The sequence below is a fragment of the Oreochromis aureus genome, linkage group 1 (genome assembly GCF_013358895.1).
Source record: "Oreochromis aureus strain Israel breed Guangdong linkage group 1, ZZ_aureus, whole genome shotgun sequence".
NCBI lineage: Eukaryota > Metazoa > Chordata > Actinopteri > Cichliformes > Cichlidae > Oreochromis > Oreochromis aureus.
The window spans coordinates 31,187,624-31,204,126 of record NC_052942.1 but is presented as its reverse complement, the minus strand read 5'-3'; the positions used below and the strand labels follow the sequence as shown (position 1 = coordinate 31,204,126).

General features: G+C 41.2%; 1 protein-coding gene across 2 annotated transcripts in view; it reads left to right on the top strand.

Annotated features, from left to right (window-relative positions):
• The window catches only part of zgc:158464 (uncharacterized protein LOC791139 homolog), a 93,288-nt gene extending 77,225 nt beyond the window's left edge, over positions 1-16,063 (top strand). For both annotated transcript variants that reach the window (XM_031746502.2, XM_031746503.2), the window contains 3 exons: positions 6,143-6,317; positions 6,422-6,541; positions 12,604-16,063. In XM_031746502.2, the coding sequence (XP_031602362.1) occupies positions 6,143-6,317; positions 6,422-6,541; positions 12,604-12,790 (482 nt within the window). In that variant the 3' untranslated portion in view covers positions 12,791-16,063. The remainder of the gene's footprint in view (positions 1-6,142; positions 6,318-6,421; positions 6,542-12,603) is intronic.
• The last annotated feature ends 440 nt before the right edge of the window (positions 16,064-16,503 follow it).

Below are 16,503 nucleotides of genomic sequence, written 5' to 3'. Positions count from 1 at the left end.
ACTTGCAGTAGAGATTAAAGTGATCAAGGACCTACCATGGCCCCCTCCTGTCGGCCAGCTCAACACCAGCCCTCCCCCAGTGGAGGAGCTTGAGTCTCCTTCCCAGACAGCTCAGGCCTCGCCAGGACAGACGAGCTGTGACCAGCACCACCATGGTGGGTGTTGGTGTTCATTGTCCAGCATCCTTTCCATCAGTTACCCTGGCACTCCAATCCATCTTCCCATTCCCTGTTGGCATGTTTGTCCGTCCATCCGTCTATCCATCCATCCATCCATCTGTCCGTCCATCCATCCATCCGTCCATCTGCCTTTAATTAATGAAGGCATGGTGTATTACATAGCATACAGCTCAGTATTTTAGTGCTACTGAACATTTAAGAAAACATTATGCATTAAAAAAACATTACTAGCCAAGCATATGCAGCTACCAAAACATAGGTAGGGTTAGTCTGCTACTGCAATGTATGATTATGTTTGTCCCAAATGTTCTGGTCACTGATGGCGTACTGAAAGAGTTACCATATGTGAGAAGTACTGAAAAATCTGACTATAGGTATTAGCTCTGTAATGACTGCTCTTTTCCATCTGGATTACATGTGGCAGAAAATCACCAACTCTTTTGCAGGTTTTAGGCTGAAGCCTCATTAGTTTTAATTGTGCCGAACTGCCTTCTGCATGCGTAATTGCCGTTCGCTGTGACCCCCATTTCCTCTTGTCAACATACTCGTAACCATCCCAGATGTCCCTCTGGCCTGCTGTTCTCTACAAGTGGCTTACACGAATTAGGAAATCAAACTCATTGGAGACAAATTCAGTTCTTGACTTATTGCCATATTTACCTTTTTCATTGCATGCAGTGGACAAGTAATTGACCTATTTTTAACTGAGAGAGCCATTAGTTTATTTTTGTAGCTCTCTCACACACTTGCCCTCTGTCTGCTGTCATTATCCAGAGAAAAGAAGGACATGTAGCAGAACTAATTTCAGGAATGGGATTTCCCCTGACAGAGTGGAAAGACTTAGTGAGGCCATGTAAGAGGACACCAATGTGTGTTGTAGGCGAGGACAGGGCGAGGAGTTGATTTATGCCCGTAAATCCATGAGAAAGGTTCTGGTTCCTTCGGTGAAGTGAGTGGGTTTAAGATTGGCGTCCAGCTGTAAAGTGATCCCCTCTCTGTCTCACCCGGTATGGCCCTAGTCTACATCTTTAGGGGTCAAAGGTCCAAATGGTAGACTTGGGGGAGGAGGGATTGATGGCCTCCATAACCCTTGTGAATACAGTTGCAATGCACTTTCTTGACCTCAGCATATAGGCAGACATTCAGTCACACATCAAGACATTAGTCATCTGTTACATGAGTCAGCCAGACTAGAGCTGGATAGTGTAATTTGTTTAGTCCTTAGATATATAACATCATTACCAAAATTCAAATGCAGATTGGCAGAACAAATAATACACCTACACATTACGCCAAGGCACTTTTTTCTGGATGTGATACAGAGATTCCTATCTTTTTTCTTTTTTAACATGAATTAATTATGTGTACTTTGAAGCATTTCTCTTACCTCCATTTTCTTTTAATCTAAGAAACCACAGTAATTAAAAGGTATCCAGTTTTAATTTTAAATAAATTCCCCAGCTGACACTTGGTAGGGTCACTCCTTTGTCTTGGAAAACCTAATTTGGAATTTCCTTTTGAAATGTATCTAAAAGAAGAGAGCATATTCCTAAATGGTTGACTCATCCGAGATAAAGCTTATAGCTTCAAACGGCCACAGTGGGGCTCTAAAATATAGTATTATAAAAGCCACCCAGCAATTATTTTAGTTCCTGGTGCATATAATTAATATCGGCGTAAAAGTTTAACCCTATTTTTAGCGTGCACTGCATTCTAATAAGCTGGAAACCTGTTAATCATTTCACAAGTCCTAGCTGGAAAACTTAATTTTCACCTCACAATGCAGCAGCCGATGAAACACTTTGCCCCTCAGACTAGTCATCCTTTATAATAGGAGTATCATTAGTAAATGAGAATTAATTAGCCGGCTTAATTAGAGAAATCTGTGCACAGGGGGAAGAGGAGACAGTAGTAGTAGTAGTTAAATTATGCTGAGTCTTCAGTGACAGATGTCACTACACTTTTGTGGTTTTTATTCTTTGATTCCCTTCGTTTTTATTTTGATTACTGTGACTTCTACTTTGTAGTGTTTTTTATGTTGTTAGATAATGACATTATCATGTACTGTGCTGACCTGTGCCTTGCTCTGCAGCGCTATATTACATAGCAGTGCTTTATCTCGTGGTTTGTAATCGTGGAATGTCCTTTTGACATTTCTTTTTAATCTGTGCCTTAGCCAATCAGCTCGCTCTGTCATGCACTCTTTCCTCATCCTCTTATGTGTGTGGGGGTGTGTGCGTGTTATTTACTTTTCTTTTCTTTTTTTATATAGTTGTCTCTAAAGGAAGCTGTGTGTCTGAAGGGGACAGGTCTTTCAGCCATCTGTCACCATCTGACTGACAGTTCAATCTGATACACAAATTCCATTTGCAGTGCTTTACAAGCAACAATTCTGATAACATACACAGCTGCCCATGTGCCTTTACGTGTTTATTTCAAGAGACGTGTGTGTGTGTGTGTGTGTGTGTGTGTGTGTGTGTGTGTGTGTGTGTGTGTGTGTGTGTGTGTGTGTGTGTGTGTGTGTGTGTGTGTGTGTGTGTGTGTGTGTGTGTGTGTGTGTGTGTGTGTGTGTGTGTGTGTGTGTGTGTGTGTGGAGGTTTTCACCCTCTCGTCCCTCTTAAGCTTCCTCTTACGGCTTTTGTTCCCCCGTGGGCCAATCCTCTCGTCAATCTCCTGTCGTCCATGTTTCGAACTGTGTGCTCTGGAGAATGAGAGAGGGGAATTGGTTTGCCTCACTCCCACTGATTTTCTGCCTTAAAACATAACTCTACATCAGTGGTGATGGTGAGGCGCCCAGCTAACAAAGCAGACATGAGTCCATTCACTCTTGAGCAAATAAAAATGATGGCTTTTGTTTAGTTTGGGGGGCTCTTTCTTCAGGGTAATACTCTCTTTGTAGAGCACTGCACTCTGCCTGCAGTGAAGCCTCCACTTTGACAAGAAAGGTTGACGGGGTGAGCTACACTAAGAATAGCCACTCAACCCACCCTTTCTTGGTAGCGGAGAGGGAAAAAATAAACAGTTTAATCACGATCAAATAAATCACTGATTGTTGTGTCTGGGTAAGAGAAGGGATAGGTGTGAGAGAGGGAAGAATGGGAAATGTGAAGAGCTGAGGTCAGGCACATGGGTGAGTGGATTGTAGATACAATACAGAGATGGACTATGTAGGGAAAAGCCAAGATTGCATTCTTTATCCTTAACCCCCGATGTCTGATACCTGTTCCAGCCTCTTATGGTTGCGTCACTAATCAATGAAGAGATGATAATATTATGTTCACAGTCAATTCTCAATATGGAAGTGCAAGTAGATGGTTTAAGGGTTTTGTTGTAGCAGTAGGTGTAATTGGCGACAGTCTGCCCTGCAGTGGGACCATCAGAGATAACAGATCAAAACACCCCTTTTTTCCTGTGGAGACATTCCTCCACAGTCCATTTTTTCCTATCTTTTTCTACCACTGAGAGGTAAGAGAGCTCGGGGAAAAAGTCAGAGTTAGAATGATGGGGCAAGAGTGATAGAAGAGAAGGTAAAGGGCAGAAGAAGGTTGGACACATGCAAACAGAGAGAGAAATCGAAAGCAAAGGACGGGGAGCAATTGGCTCCATCTTCATGTTGTGATCTGTCAGCATTGACAGGGGCTGAATGGAGCAAACATGCATCTTCCATGTCCCCTTGGTCAGTTTCCATGGAAACGCCATTTCTCACCTTTACACATATACAATATATTCATCTGACTTGGATCAAATTCCCAGTATTCAGCATGTAATTTAAATGGACTCTATGATATAAAATAATGTAGACGCAACACGGGATCATAATGTGAATTACTATATTAGGAGCGACAGACCTCAAGGACATGGATCAGCAACTTGTATTCTTCCAAGGGTTAGACCTAGAATTTACCCAGCTGTCATGCAACAGTACAATTTTGCTGTCATTTTAACACCCCGCTGTCGGCCTTTAATGAACAAATGTGCAGAGGCAAAGATAACAGCCGGAATGATTTGAAATAATCATTTCCATGAGTTTATGTTTGGGGAATCGCATCATTGAGCCAAAGGCCAACGAGTTCAACCGCAAGTAGAGTGTGGAGGTTAAGGGGAGCCCCTAGTGGTCAGACCTGAAACAGCTGTAATCTGTCAAAAAAAAAGCACTGCTTGCGATGGCATCATGGTATGTCATAGAAAGTATTCGAAAAAGAAAAAAATATTCAGCTCCTTTTTTTTTAGCAGAAAGGACTACAACTGTACTACTATAAAAATACTTCATTACAAGCTTCTCTTCCGATATCCCGAGTTAATAAGCAGTATTTCACTGTTAATTGAAGTGGCACTTCTTTTAATTACTATAATTAAAATACTTGTTTTAATTGCTGGTGATTAAACATTGAATAACTTTACACATGACAGCAACCACTAACCAGATTTTTTTGAATGGTAACACTCTTTATCATTTAATTGCATTTTATAAGCTGATCATGTGGTTTGTTTTGGGGTTTTTTTTTAAATGAAATATCTGGAAAAAGAGCAGGCTCTATAGAAAAACATGCATCGGTTCTAGCTGAAATGTCATAGAGGTGAGAAATAAAGTGGCACAACATCTAAATACTCAAGTAAACTACTTGTAGTAAGTAGTGTTGAATTGATTTAAACTGTCAGCCCTTCCACTCAGCGTGATACAGAGGCACTTGGCAAGCTCACAATCTGTAAAGTGTAATGCTATCCTCTGACTGGAATGCAGAGTCTAGACAGATGTAGACGTGTTGTTAAGATCACACTGCCTGTCTCTGTGTACAGTGTCTGCCATGTTCTGCCTGGTAATTAAACACTAGATGCAAGGATGGCCATTAGTGACAGAGAGCAGCAAAGATTGATGTTGCCTAGTAGATGCGAGTTTCATACTACATTAACCACTTCCATCAAAAAAAACAAAAACAGTTATCTGTTGATCTTGAGCCATATAGAGGCAGGCGACAATAACCAGGAAAAGCTTGTCATATGGTTGATGTAGGAAGCCGCCCCTCTGTTATTGCTTGAGAAGCATGTCAGTAGCTTTAAATAGTTTTGGGGGGGGTTTTTTCAGAAGCTTTAGATGTTATGACATGAAGCACAGTGATGGATTACTGAGGAAAAATGTCTCAGACATAGAGCTGCCCGTGACACATGATAATTACTCCTACATCCACTGTCCAGCCTTCTATTTCTTTAGCTTGTGCAACTCTTTCCCACAAGTGTAAATTCACATTTAATTTGTCCTTGAGAGCATTATCTTCTGTTTGCTGATTGGCTGTGAAGTTGCCCCGTGACCCCTGGCATTTCATGTGTGCGCATAGGTCACTTTAAGCCCCCAAACACCATCAAACACTTCCCTGTGAGGCTGCCAAGAGAGCTTGTCATGTCCACAGTTGACCGTGAGAGTTTGAAAAGCTAGTTCAATGTTTAACTTGCAGAACCTGGGTTTTGGAGTTGGGCGTGCACTTAAGTGTGTGCACATTTCCGTGTACTTAAAGAGTGAAAATGCTCGGCCATACAGTAGTATATGTGGGATTATTTACAGGCGCGTGAGCTCGTTTTGGAGGAAGGTTGCGTGTGTGTGTGTATTTTGCCCAACTGGAATGTGTACACGGTCAAGCTAGATTGATTTATATCTCTTTCACCATGTGTACATGTCCTTCAGTAGGATGAGTTAAACAGAGTGGCTCTGTGTGTGCGCGTGTGTGAAAGTTGGTAAAAGCACAGCGTGGATTTTGGTTCTCACACTTTGCAGTAGTCTAGTTCAATTGATACATGTGACACTGTGGATGTTGTAACTTGTAAGCACAATTTGTTTTTCCAAGTGACCTTAATCTGAAGTGTAGCTAAATGGTGTTTACAGGTGTTTGTCTTTATTACGAGCCATTTTCAACCATCAAATCTGTCCTTCCAGAATGAAATGTTTTCAGCTGTATTTTCTCTTATTACAGTCCAGTTTGATGGTGTGGAGAAGTCTCGAATGTCGCCCACCAAGGAGGGGAAAACTCGGCCGCTGCAGCGACATTCCAGTGGCTGTCTGGTCAACACCAAAATGACTTCACTGGACCACTGCAGCTCCTCTCTCGGGGAACGTATCGATCCCACCATGCCGCTGGAAAGCCAGTTGTGAGTCAAATCGTGGTTTTTCTTTAGCAGCTTTGACTCTTTCTTACTTAACATTCCTTTGTTCCTCCTGCTTTCTCATCCCCGTTTCCTGTCATTTGCTGTAGCTGGTACCATGGAGCCATCAGCCGAACTGATGCAGAGTCTCTGCTTAGGCTCTGTAAGGAGGCCAGCTATCTTGTGAGAAACAGCGAGACCAGCAAGAACGACTACTCCCTCTCCCTCAAGTAAGAACTCTGCTCTCGTCTCCTAAATGACCATCCACAAACAGTATAATCAGATGCACAGTTTCGGTTGGCAGCCTTGGTGAAAATGTGATTCCAAACGCTCAGTGCCGTTTTTCCTGTTGTGACAACTCTGTGTCAGTGATTTGTACACGGAACACACACTCACAAAACAGTGTGACCTATCATAGTAGCTACACTTACTTAGTGGCAGAGTACACACAGTGGACTAGTGTAACATCATTCCCTGTCGAGGTGCGGACATACCTGCTGACTCTTCCTTTTCTATATGGTAATAGCTTTCACCCTTCAGACCTCTATCCCCCACCTGCTGTACACCTTGCCCGTGGCTCGTCCTCCACCTCCGCTCAGTAACCCCTCTGACAGAATCTGCTCCTCGAATTGCTGATGTCCCCACAACTTGGCTAATGGTGCACTTTCATCGTTGACCTCCTGATCCCTGCCGCGTCCAGCAGAGGGTTCGAAAAAAAGCTGCTCTGAAATGTTACGTGTAGTCTGACAGTTGGAAGAGGTTACTTTAGTCTGAAGTCCTACAGCGCAGTCCCATCGCTTTGATAGGAATGTGGAGTTTTGCTGGATTTGTTTTGACAATCGTTGCTACCAGGTGTCACGGCTACGGCGTCAGAAACATAATCAGAAATATGAAACGGCCTGAAAGTCTTCCAAAACCAACAGTGTTTAACCGTCTTCGATATCTGTTAACAAATAGTCTTGTCAAACTGACTTTATATATGCTCCATTAACCATTGCAGGCAAGGTTCAGTCCCATGACATTTAGAAAAATCTCTGCAACTGTGTGGGAGCCATCAGATGAAATAAAACTATAGTATGTAGAGACACATTGATTAGCCTTTGTTCTTCGAGTGGAGTCAGCCTGCTGGAGGCTTATATAACTTGGAAGACAAAGATAATAATTCTGCTTGCTGCTCCTCCAATTCTCTTGACAGTACCATAGTTGACTGCCTGTGTAACTCCCTGTCTCATTGGCTGATCATCTGTATGACTGCTTCTTGTTCTACCTTGCTGACTGCAAAGAAGACTTTACGCACTGTTAGGATGCTGACTTAGTACACTGGCTTTTGGGTGACTGCAAAAAAGAGAAAAATATTTGTCTGAATATGTAACACTTGTCCCAAATGTTGTCATTTTGAAGTAAATGTATAAAGTCATAAATGCATTGCTCAACAAAAGATGTAGGTGCTTAAAGCTAAGCACTAAAAAAAGACAAATAGACATGTTAACAGTTAATGCACAGATGTTTTATTGTGTAGTCATGGTAGTAAATGCAATACAGAAAGGAAGAGAAAAGACTGGTACACAAAACAGTCTAATATGAAGTTACTGGGAAAGTAAAATCAAAAGAATTGTCCTTTGAGTTAGGAATATGTAATAATGTCAGTTTAAGCAACAGAAAATAAATTGTTTAGTACTCAAAAGACACATATTGATGTTTGTAAAGTGCAAACCCTAATATGTGATCTAGAAAAGTAAATTATTCTGCTTTTTTTTTTTTTTAACAAAATGGTAAAGATAACAAGTGAATATTTTTGCTGTGGGATGATGATGATGATGATGATGATGATGATGATATGCAGAGTAATGATGAAGACAGCGAGTTTGACGAAAGCCCCTCTAATAAGCAAAAGCCCCATTTTGAAATATGAAAATGTAGTGTATAATTTGTGCCAGGCTTGAGAGCATTAATCCATCCATCTCTCTCGTATGTTTAAAAAGAGACTGGCCGTCTAATGCCATTGGGGTTACCTCCGGTAATGAAATAGCTGATTGTTAGATTATCTGAGTGAGGGAGAAGGGAGGCTGGGGAATGAGGAAGGCCTGGAGCCATGAAACTTATTTAGCTTTTTTTTTCTTCTATACTGAACACAGCCAGGCCACGATAAGAGCAATGGTCAGTAAAGTTGTATTTAATGATGAGAGGTTAAAACATGTTTTAACCTTCTAGTTCAGTAATGGTCTCATTCCACTAATCCACATTTAAAGGATGTTCAGATGGACCCTTATAATAATGGCCTGTACTATCAGAGAACAGTTTGGAAAGTGTTTTCATGAGGTCGGATCCTTCTGCTCCCCTCACACTGCGCTTTTCTGATGGTTACTCTTTTAAGAGATAAAACATTGACTGGCTTCTGTGACACATTTAATAGCTGTTTGTCAGTCTGAAAACAAGGAGAGGAGAAAGGCCATGTCGATGAGATCATTACTGTTGATGCAGATTTTTTTACTCGTCTCAACTTAGTGAGAACTATAGAAAAATGTGTCTCGAGCACTTTAGGAATACCTTTTCACTGTCTGTTAGAGCGTTTCGCTCCAGGGCCTACTTTCAAGGTTTTTTGGAACCTTAAGTAGAATGAGGTTTAATGTTGCCTGGGAATAGCTGTGGTCTGCCAATAGCACTGGAAATCAGTGGTTTCCCCCTGTTATTCCACACCCTGTTGAGGGAACTCACTTTAACCATATGAGATCTTAAAGTTGTAAGCAACCAAACATCTTAGGAGTTTAACCTTTCTCTTATTTTTGTATTGATAGACTTAAATAAAAGCAGATTGTTCATAATTTCTGTGTAACTGTGTGTTAGCACATTTGGGTTATAGTATCTTGTGCCCCTGATGTAAACCAGCTGAAACCTAGAAAACGATCATCATGCTCATTTGTGGAAATGGCATGTCCCTACAAATATGAGTTCTGCCTCCTCACTCAAGCCCGTCTCCCCTGCTGCCACAGAAAATGAGTGGAAACCCAAGGTGAAGATCCGACTTGTCTGAGGTTACTGAAAAATGTATGAGGCCGTGAGGTGCCACATATGTGTATTGCATTATTGATAAAGACAGACGTCGCTGAGACCTCCTGCCTCAAGAGTCCTCTGGCCTTACGGAAAGCATTTTTTGTCTGCTTTGCCCTCCTAAACCCCTTTTTATGTTCACCTGTCCCCACCTGCTCCTCTTCTTTACTCTCAGTGGAGAGAACCATTTTTTGGGGGTATTTGAGTTGTATTAAAGCCTTCACAGGGCTTTCAAAGCGCAGTCATTTCATTTTTCACATCACAAGAGATCTGCAGAGCCTGTTTCCACTGGTTGAGGACGGGAAATGTATCCCAAAGACTGTTTGATGCCAGAGCCCAAATGGGGTAACTTAGCAGCCAATTGAATGAACACACCAATAAGTTGCTATTGCTGCAACACCTCCAAAAACACTATTTTTGAACATTTTGTCAGCTTCGTATTATGTGACACGTAATAGACGAGTGACTGCACAGAGCACAAAAATTGCCCTGACCTTTCTCAGCCGCAGAACAAAATTATGCCAAGAGTTGTTTGTATGTTTATTTGTCTGCCACTTCACCCACTTACCTTAGTGTCGATAACATACAGAATGGTATCATCCCAGGGAGGTTTAGTGTATGCTAATATAAAATCATGAGTACATATGACATCCGATGCCCAGAAATGCTTAAAAAGGTCAGCACTTTTGCTATGGTTCACTATCTTGTTGGCATATGACTTTGCTTTTTCTGCTGCCTTAGATTCATAACACAGAGAGTATCAATCATGAAGCCATCCAATATATGGAAGGTGAAGATAAGCTGTGATTGCTGTCAGGCTGTTCCTGCTCTGAGTGGTACTCGGTTTAAATCAAAGTCATAAACCTCAATAAACAAGACAGCACACCTCCCCAGTCAGATTAATCCTGATTAGACAAATATAAGTTCACGAACACAGTGTTATGATAACACCACAAAGGCCTGTCTTTTCAAAAATAGCCCCGTATTCATTTTATCAGCAACACTGCCGTGTTGCTCTGTTGTCCTGGTTTCTGTCTCTGCAGGACTGTAACATAATAAGCAGCTTTGAGCACCAACTGGAAAATCAGCTGGGAATCTAAAAATGATGCTATTGATGTGTTTGCCTTTTTAAGTGTGCCTCTGTGTAACCTAACACCTTTCTCCCAGCGCTCCATGTGAAGATTCATCAAATGCACTTTGCAGGAAAGATTTTTTTTTTGTAAATGAGCTCTGAAAGCATCATTTGCAGAATCATAGCATTTTAGAGACCCGTGGCAACAGAAATTTAGAAATCTGCACAATAATGGAGACGTGTGTATTTCAGTTTAATGGCTTAGAAATCCTGCAGCTTTTTGTTTCAGTTCTTACACATAAAAAGCTCTGAGTTAGCTTTGAAATATTTTGGATATTTATACTAATAATGTCAATCATGCTAACCCCAAAACACGCACTTGTTTATCAGTTAAAATAAATAAAAATCTGTGCTTAAATTTACTTTTATTCTTGATTAGAGAGTGTGTGTGTGTGTGTGTGTGTGTGTGTGTGTGTGTGTGTGTGTGTGTGTGTGTGTGTGTGTGTGTGTGTGTGTGTGTGTGTGTGTGTGTGTGTGTGTGTGTGTGTGTGTGTGTGTGTGTGTGTGTGTGTGTGTGTGTGTGTGTGTGTGTGTGTGTGTGTGTGTGTGTGTGTGTGTGTGTGTTTTTTGTTTTTCCTTTCATCTTACTGCTATCTTTGTTCTGGCTTTTCTCTGTGCATCAGAGAGAGAACATATCCACCGGCATCATACACGCAATTAGGAGATAAGGAAGAATGGCCTGATGCTTCAGGTGCCTAAAGCCAAGTTGTCACTCCTGTTCATCAAAGATAATGGGCATAACTACAAAAATATGCATATATTTACTGTGGAAAAATGAATTTATTTGCTGTCGTTGCTTCATGTGGCAGTCTCATCGACTGCTCCTGTCTGTTGTGGTTAGAATATCTCCACACTTTATATACTAACCCTGCATTTTCACAGTTTTCACAAGAGCCCTGCTCCATATAAACTTTGAAGCACAGAGTGGAATAGTGTAGATTGTACTGACTGGCCTCATAAGTAAATACCTTTACAGCTGTTATACTTGCTTGATAGGTTAGTGAAAAATATGAGTTTTATTACTTCGTGTGGTTAACATATTATCCCCTCTTAACTTTTGCACGAGAGTTTATTTTTCAAAAAATAAATGTTAGGCAGGTGCTGGTGCACTTTATTTTTGAGGACAGGTTATAATGTCAACGAACTGTGCCTAAAGCAGTCATAACCTGCTGGAGGCTTAGCTGCTGATTGAAAAAGCTGTTATGCTAATGTAGTCTGTAAAGTCAAATTACTAAAAGAGAATATTTACCGAACAGGCTACAGTGAACATTAGTTTTGTGTCACTTACTCACTAAAGCTTGCTGTTGCATCTCTTCCCAAGTGGGGAAAAAAAAATGTAATTTTCTATTTTAAAGCAGATTACTGGCAAGCTGTAAAATGTATTGATCGAAGGCTCCTTGGAACACGCAGGGAGCTTTTAATTTGCTGTGCATTTATTGCTGTAGCTTAAGTGATTTATCCTGGGGGTTCATTAGCCTCATCCTTATGCACTGCATGTGAAACCCAGCACCTTAAGCAACCTGCCTTTTAGTCCCCTCCCCTGACACCTCCAAAGTTATCAGAGGTAATCCAGCTTTCAGAGCACTGTCACATACTGTGGGGAACGACTACTGGAGGAGTAAATGAGGGGGAGTTGAAAAAAGAGGATATCTGCTGGGACTCCAATAGATTGATGCTTTTGACATACTTGTTGTCTCTTGTGAGCGTTTTTTAAGGCATGCTTCTGGTGTGACTCCAGGAATGGCAATATCAGTCTGCTCGCTAATCGGTCGGTGCGTTGCTTTGATCCATACTGATATCTCCCAACTACAGTATTTAGAACATCTAAAAATCGGCTTGACTGGCAACAACATCAGATTGACATTTGTGGTTTTGAGTGAAATGTCTTTACATCAGCTGAATGGACTGTCATGAAATCCCTTTTTGGGTGAATTGCATAGCCTGAAGCAAGAAAAGGTCTCTTTGCTCCTGAAATATAGGGAGTAGGAACAAAACAAATAATTAGTTTTTTTTCTTAGATTTTTTGTGTCAGAGCATAATAAAAATAATCTGGTTTTGTCTTGTAAAAATCTGAATTTTGTTTTGAGCTTTTTCTGTCTTCTCTGTCTCCAGGAGTAGCCAGGGCTTCATGCACATGAAGCTGTCACGGACCAAGGAGAACAAGTACATCCTGGGCCAGAACAGCTGCCCTTTCGACAGCGTGCCTGAGATCATCCATTTCTACTCCAGCCGCAAGCTGCCCATCAAGGGTGCTGAACATATGTCCCTGCTCTACCCTGTAGCCATCAGGACACTATAGTGCTCCAGGTCTCCTGCAGGCATCTGCTTTGCAGTACTTAGGGCCAACCTGTGGCTCGCTGTTTCCTGTCCCTCTGGAAAGAGCCCACTAGGCTCAGGGGAAGATGAACAGTGGCATCCTAAACTGCTGATCTTGACTCACCTCACTGGCCAACAGATTCCAGACCTGTTTGAAGGCCCTCTGCTTACTATCTCATACATACAGACTCAGATTTGCAGAAGTTTTCTATTATTTTATTTTATGTTATTTTATTTTATTTATGATAGACATCTGCTTAGTAGATCAGACTGACTATCTACAGAACATCATTTCACTGACTGTTGAGCTGATTACCCATAGCACTTAAGACGTAAATAAAAAGAAAGGTACAACTTAACGTTTGTCACTGGGATTTACCTTTCAGCATAAACTGTTGTACCCTGTGTGCTGTGAGTGCACAAAATGACGATTATGTATGAAATGTTTGTTTGAGTATCTCATTCGGTTAGGCTCTGTTGCTACTGTAATCATATTGCAAAGGGGATTTGAAGATTATAAGACCTCTGTAAGGGAAGCAACATTTATGATGCATGTCGAGTGATATTGTCCACGTGTGCCTCATACAGTGGCCGGGATATTAAATAAACTGGCTGTGTGTGAATGGAGCGTCCCCAGCTGCGTGGAAACAACAAGCCTGTGAGCTGTGCAGACTGATCTCTCTATCTTGTCATAGTGCATGTTGTCTGCTATCCATCATTGAGTGGGTGTATCACACCAGTGACAGTGTAAGTACCGTGGTGTTGAGACAGGCAGGAGAGCATGATGGATGGGTCAACCCATCTGACACAGTACATTTGGCTGAGGCTAAAGACCAGAGCCTGTCCAAATGGACCAAATTATCCCCTCTACCCCTGCTTAGAATGGCTTTGCATCGGGAGAATGAAATATGCTTGTATTGTCTACCTCAGAAAATCAATTTCATTCGCCCATGTGCAGATCAATAGGTACAATGGGATTGCAGACATCGATCTGCTCTCTCTTCGACATTCCCAATTCCCTTAAAGAATGCATCATTAGTTTTAGGAATATGCTTTTTTTTGTATACAATTAATCTGAGATTTTTTTTATGAAAACACAAGCAGTTTTTGGTTTTTTGTTTTTGTTTTTTCAGATCAGCAACTGTATGTATAGTCACTATTATAATACTGTGCAACGTCAGTAAGAAATGTTTGGTTAATGCCTTATAAAATGCATGGGTCAAATCAGTCCGCTAGATCAGTTGATTTCTAATTCTGCTTTTAACAATTGTTCTGTGACTGTAATTTATTCTGGGGTGATTATTACTGATGTGTTACTCCTTTGTGATTGGCCCGTTGCCCCCAACCCCCACCCTCATCGTTCTGTGCCAACGTGATCGTGTTTTATGGGACTACTCCAGCCTCTTTTGCTGTGGTGCTTTAGCATTTTTGTTGTTTCCAGTTCTGCTAAATGCAAGTTTGCCTCGGTGGCCTCACTCTGGGACACGAGTCACTGCGTCTCCTGACCAACAGGATTGTCAAACCTCGTGTGAGAGACGATAGCATACCCGTCCGCACACGCATCGATCAGTCCAGCGTGTCCAAACCAGATAATCACCTACCTTCAACCTGTCATGCTTCCACTTTTCATTAAAATCTCCAGATGTCTGTACTATGTGTAAGCGTGAGTATGCATGTGTCAAACAGGTCTGTGTGTGCAGTATTTGTATGCACATGAGAATGTGTGCACACACTCAGAATTGCAGTTGTTTTCTTCTTCTTCTTCTTTTTTTTCTTTTAACCCTGCTGGCCCCTGGTGACAGGTACAGCTCAAACCTCTTAGGTTGTCACCTCTTTTTTTTTTTTTTTACCCCCTATGGCTTACTGTTATTTTTTTATTATTTGTTTGTTGTTGTTTTTTTTTACCCCCTTCTTCCTTTATTCTTTCATTAAGCAGATTGGATTTTAACAACTCAAAGTAATGACATGCTTGCTTCTAATGTTACTGACAAATTACAAGCCCAAGGAGCCGATTTTCCAACAGTAGTTGCATCGAGAAGTGATTTTAATAAGGCTGCCTGATGCATGTGTGACCAAACTTCTTCTTCATTGGTAAACTTTAACACTTTTTATGAGCTGAAAAAGTCATTGGTTTAATGAGCAATTTAAAAAAAAGTTGGGGGAGGCTTTAGTCCTATCTAAAAGTTACAGACACTAAGAGTTAGAAACTGGCCTATGTGAGCATGACCACTCTGTATAAAGCCAAATTAAGGTTTGGCTTTGACACTATCTCTGCTGTGTGCTATGCAACTATAAACTACAGTCATTGAAGGGAAAATGTCAGGTGTGTGCCTCCTACAAATGTTAATGACAAATGTGATGGTACAAGATGTCTGCCAGGAAGAAATTTAATCACTAGAGTGGCATTAGTAAAAAATAAACTGCAGAATGTGGTATGTATTTAGAGGTATATTTTGCTGGTGCATTAAGTGAAGAGACAGGTGTCGTTATGGCATGAGGGTGTCTCATCATGGCACTGCAGCTTTATCGAGGAATAGTGCATTGTTGAAGTGGACCTATGTGCTTCTCGAGAGAAGATATCCAAATAGGAAATGCAAATTTAAAATTAACTGTGTGTGTTGAATTCTTTATGTTGCGAGTGTTCACTACTTAAGAGATCAAATGTTGAAAGTAGCTCTTTATTTAGTTACTGCTGCTGATGAGTGTTACCCTACTATAGGAAAGATCCTGCGTATGATGGCAGCACTGTCTAGAGAGAGGCCTTAGCTTTGGAGAGTAAGAAGATGGAAAGATGTAGAAGAAGAATAAAGGAGACAGAGGAGAGGGCGTTCTCGAAAAAAGGGGTGATGCAGTCAGCAGACGCTCTCTTTACGTTTGTGTATCTATTTATGAGAACCAGAAAGAATCCTTTCTCCTCCCTCGGAAGTGTCTTAAAGCTTGTGTGTGTTGGTGTACGTACACACACAATGTGCATGCTTGAAGCAGTGTTTGTTGAATGAGTGAGTGTGTGTGCGCGCATGTGTGTGCACTGGTGTAAGCAGCCATCAGCCACAGACTTGCCCTGAGACTTTACTGTGGTAAAGTGGAAACTTTGAGTTTTCTTTGTGTACATTTTCGTGCCATGTATGTATGCACTACTTCAACATATCTCTGTACAGTCCCTCATGGCCAAATGTATATATTGAATGTATTGTATGGGGACATAGAGGCATCAAGGTTCAAAATAAATACAAAATAAATACATTTCAAAAATAAAGTTGGGTGTGATTTGACATTCCCTGTTTTACACTGACTCAGTGCAATAAAGCAAACGCATAATTATTTGGTAAAAGGAGGGAGGGAAAAAAACCCTTTTCAGAATCTCAGCCATGACCAGTTACCATGGTGAGGCCCTTCAATAAACAGTGAAGAGCGACCATTGTTTGAGTCAAGGACAGAATGCTGAAGCTATTATCAAGCCAGTACTGCAAACCCTTGTTGTTCTTTATTGATCCACTTTGTTGCACAGTCCCGTAATATATTTTTCACTCTGTTCTTCATTCCAGTACGATTATCTTGACTTGTCTTTGAAGTTTAATTGGCAGCGTTTCCTACATTTAGTTTCCCTGTTCCCTTTAATCACATCTTTCGGCCTTTATTGTATATCAGAATTATATGTAAGGTTTAGTCATCCTTCCTAGATTTAACAGAGTGTGA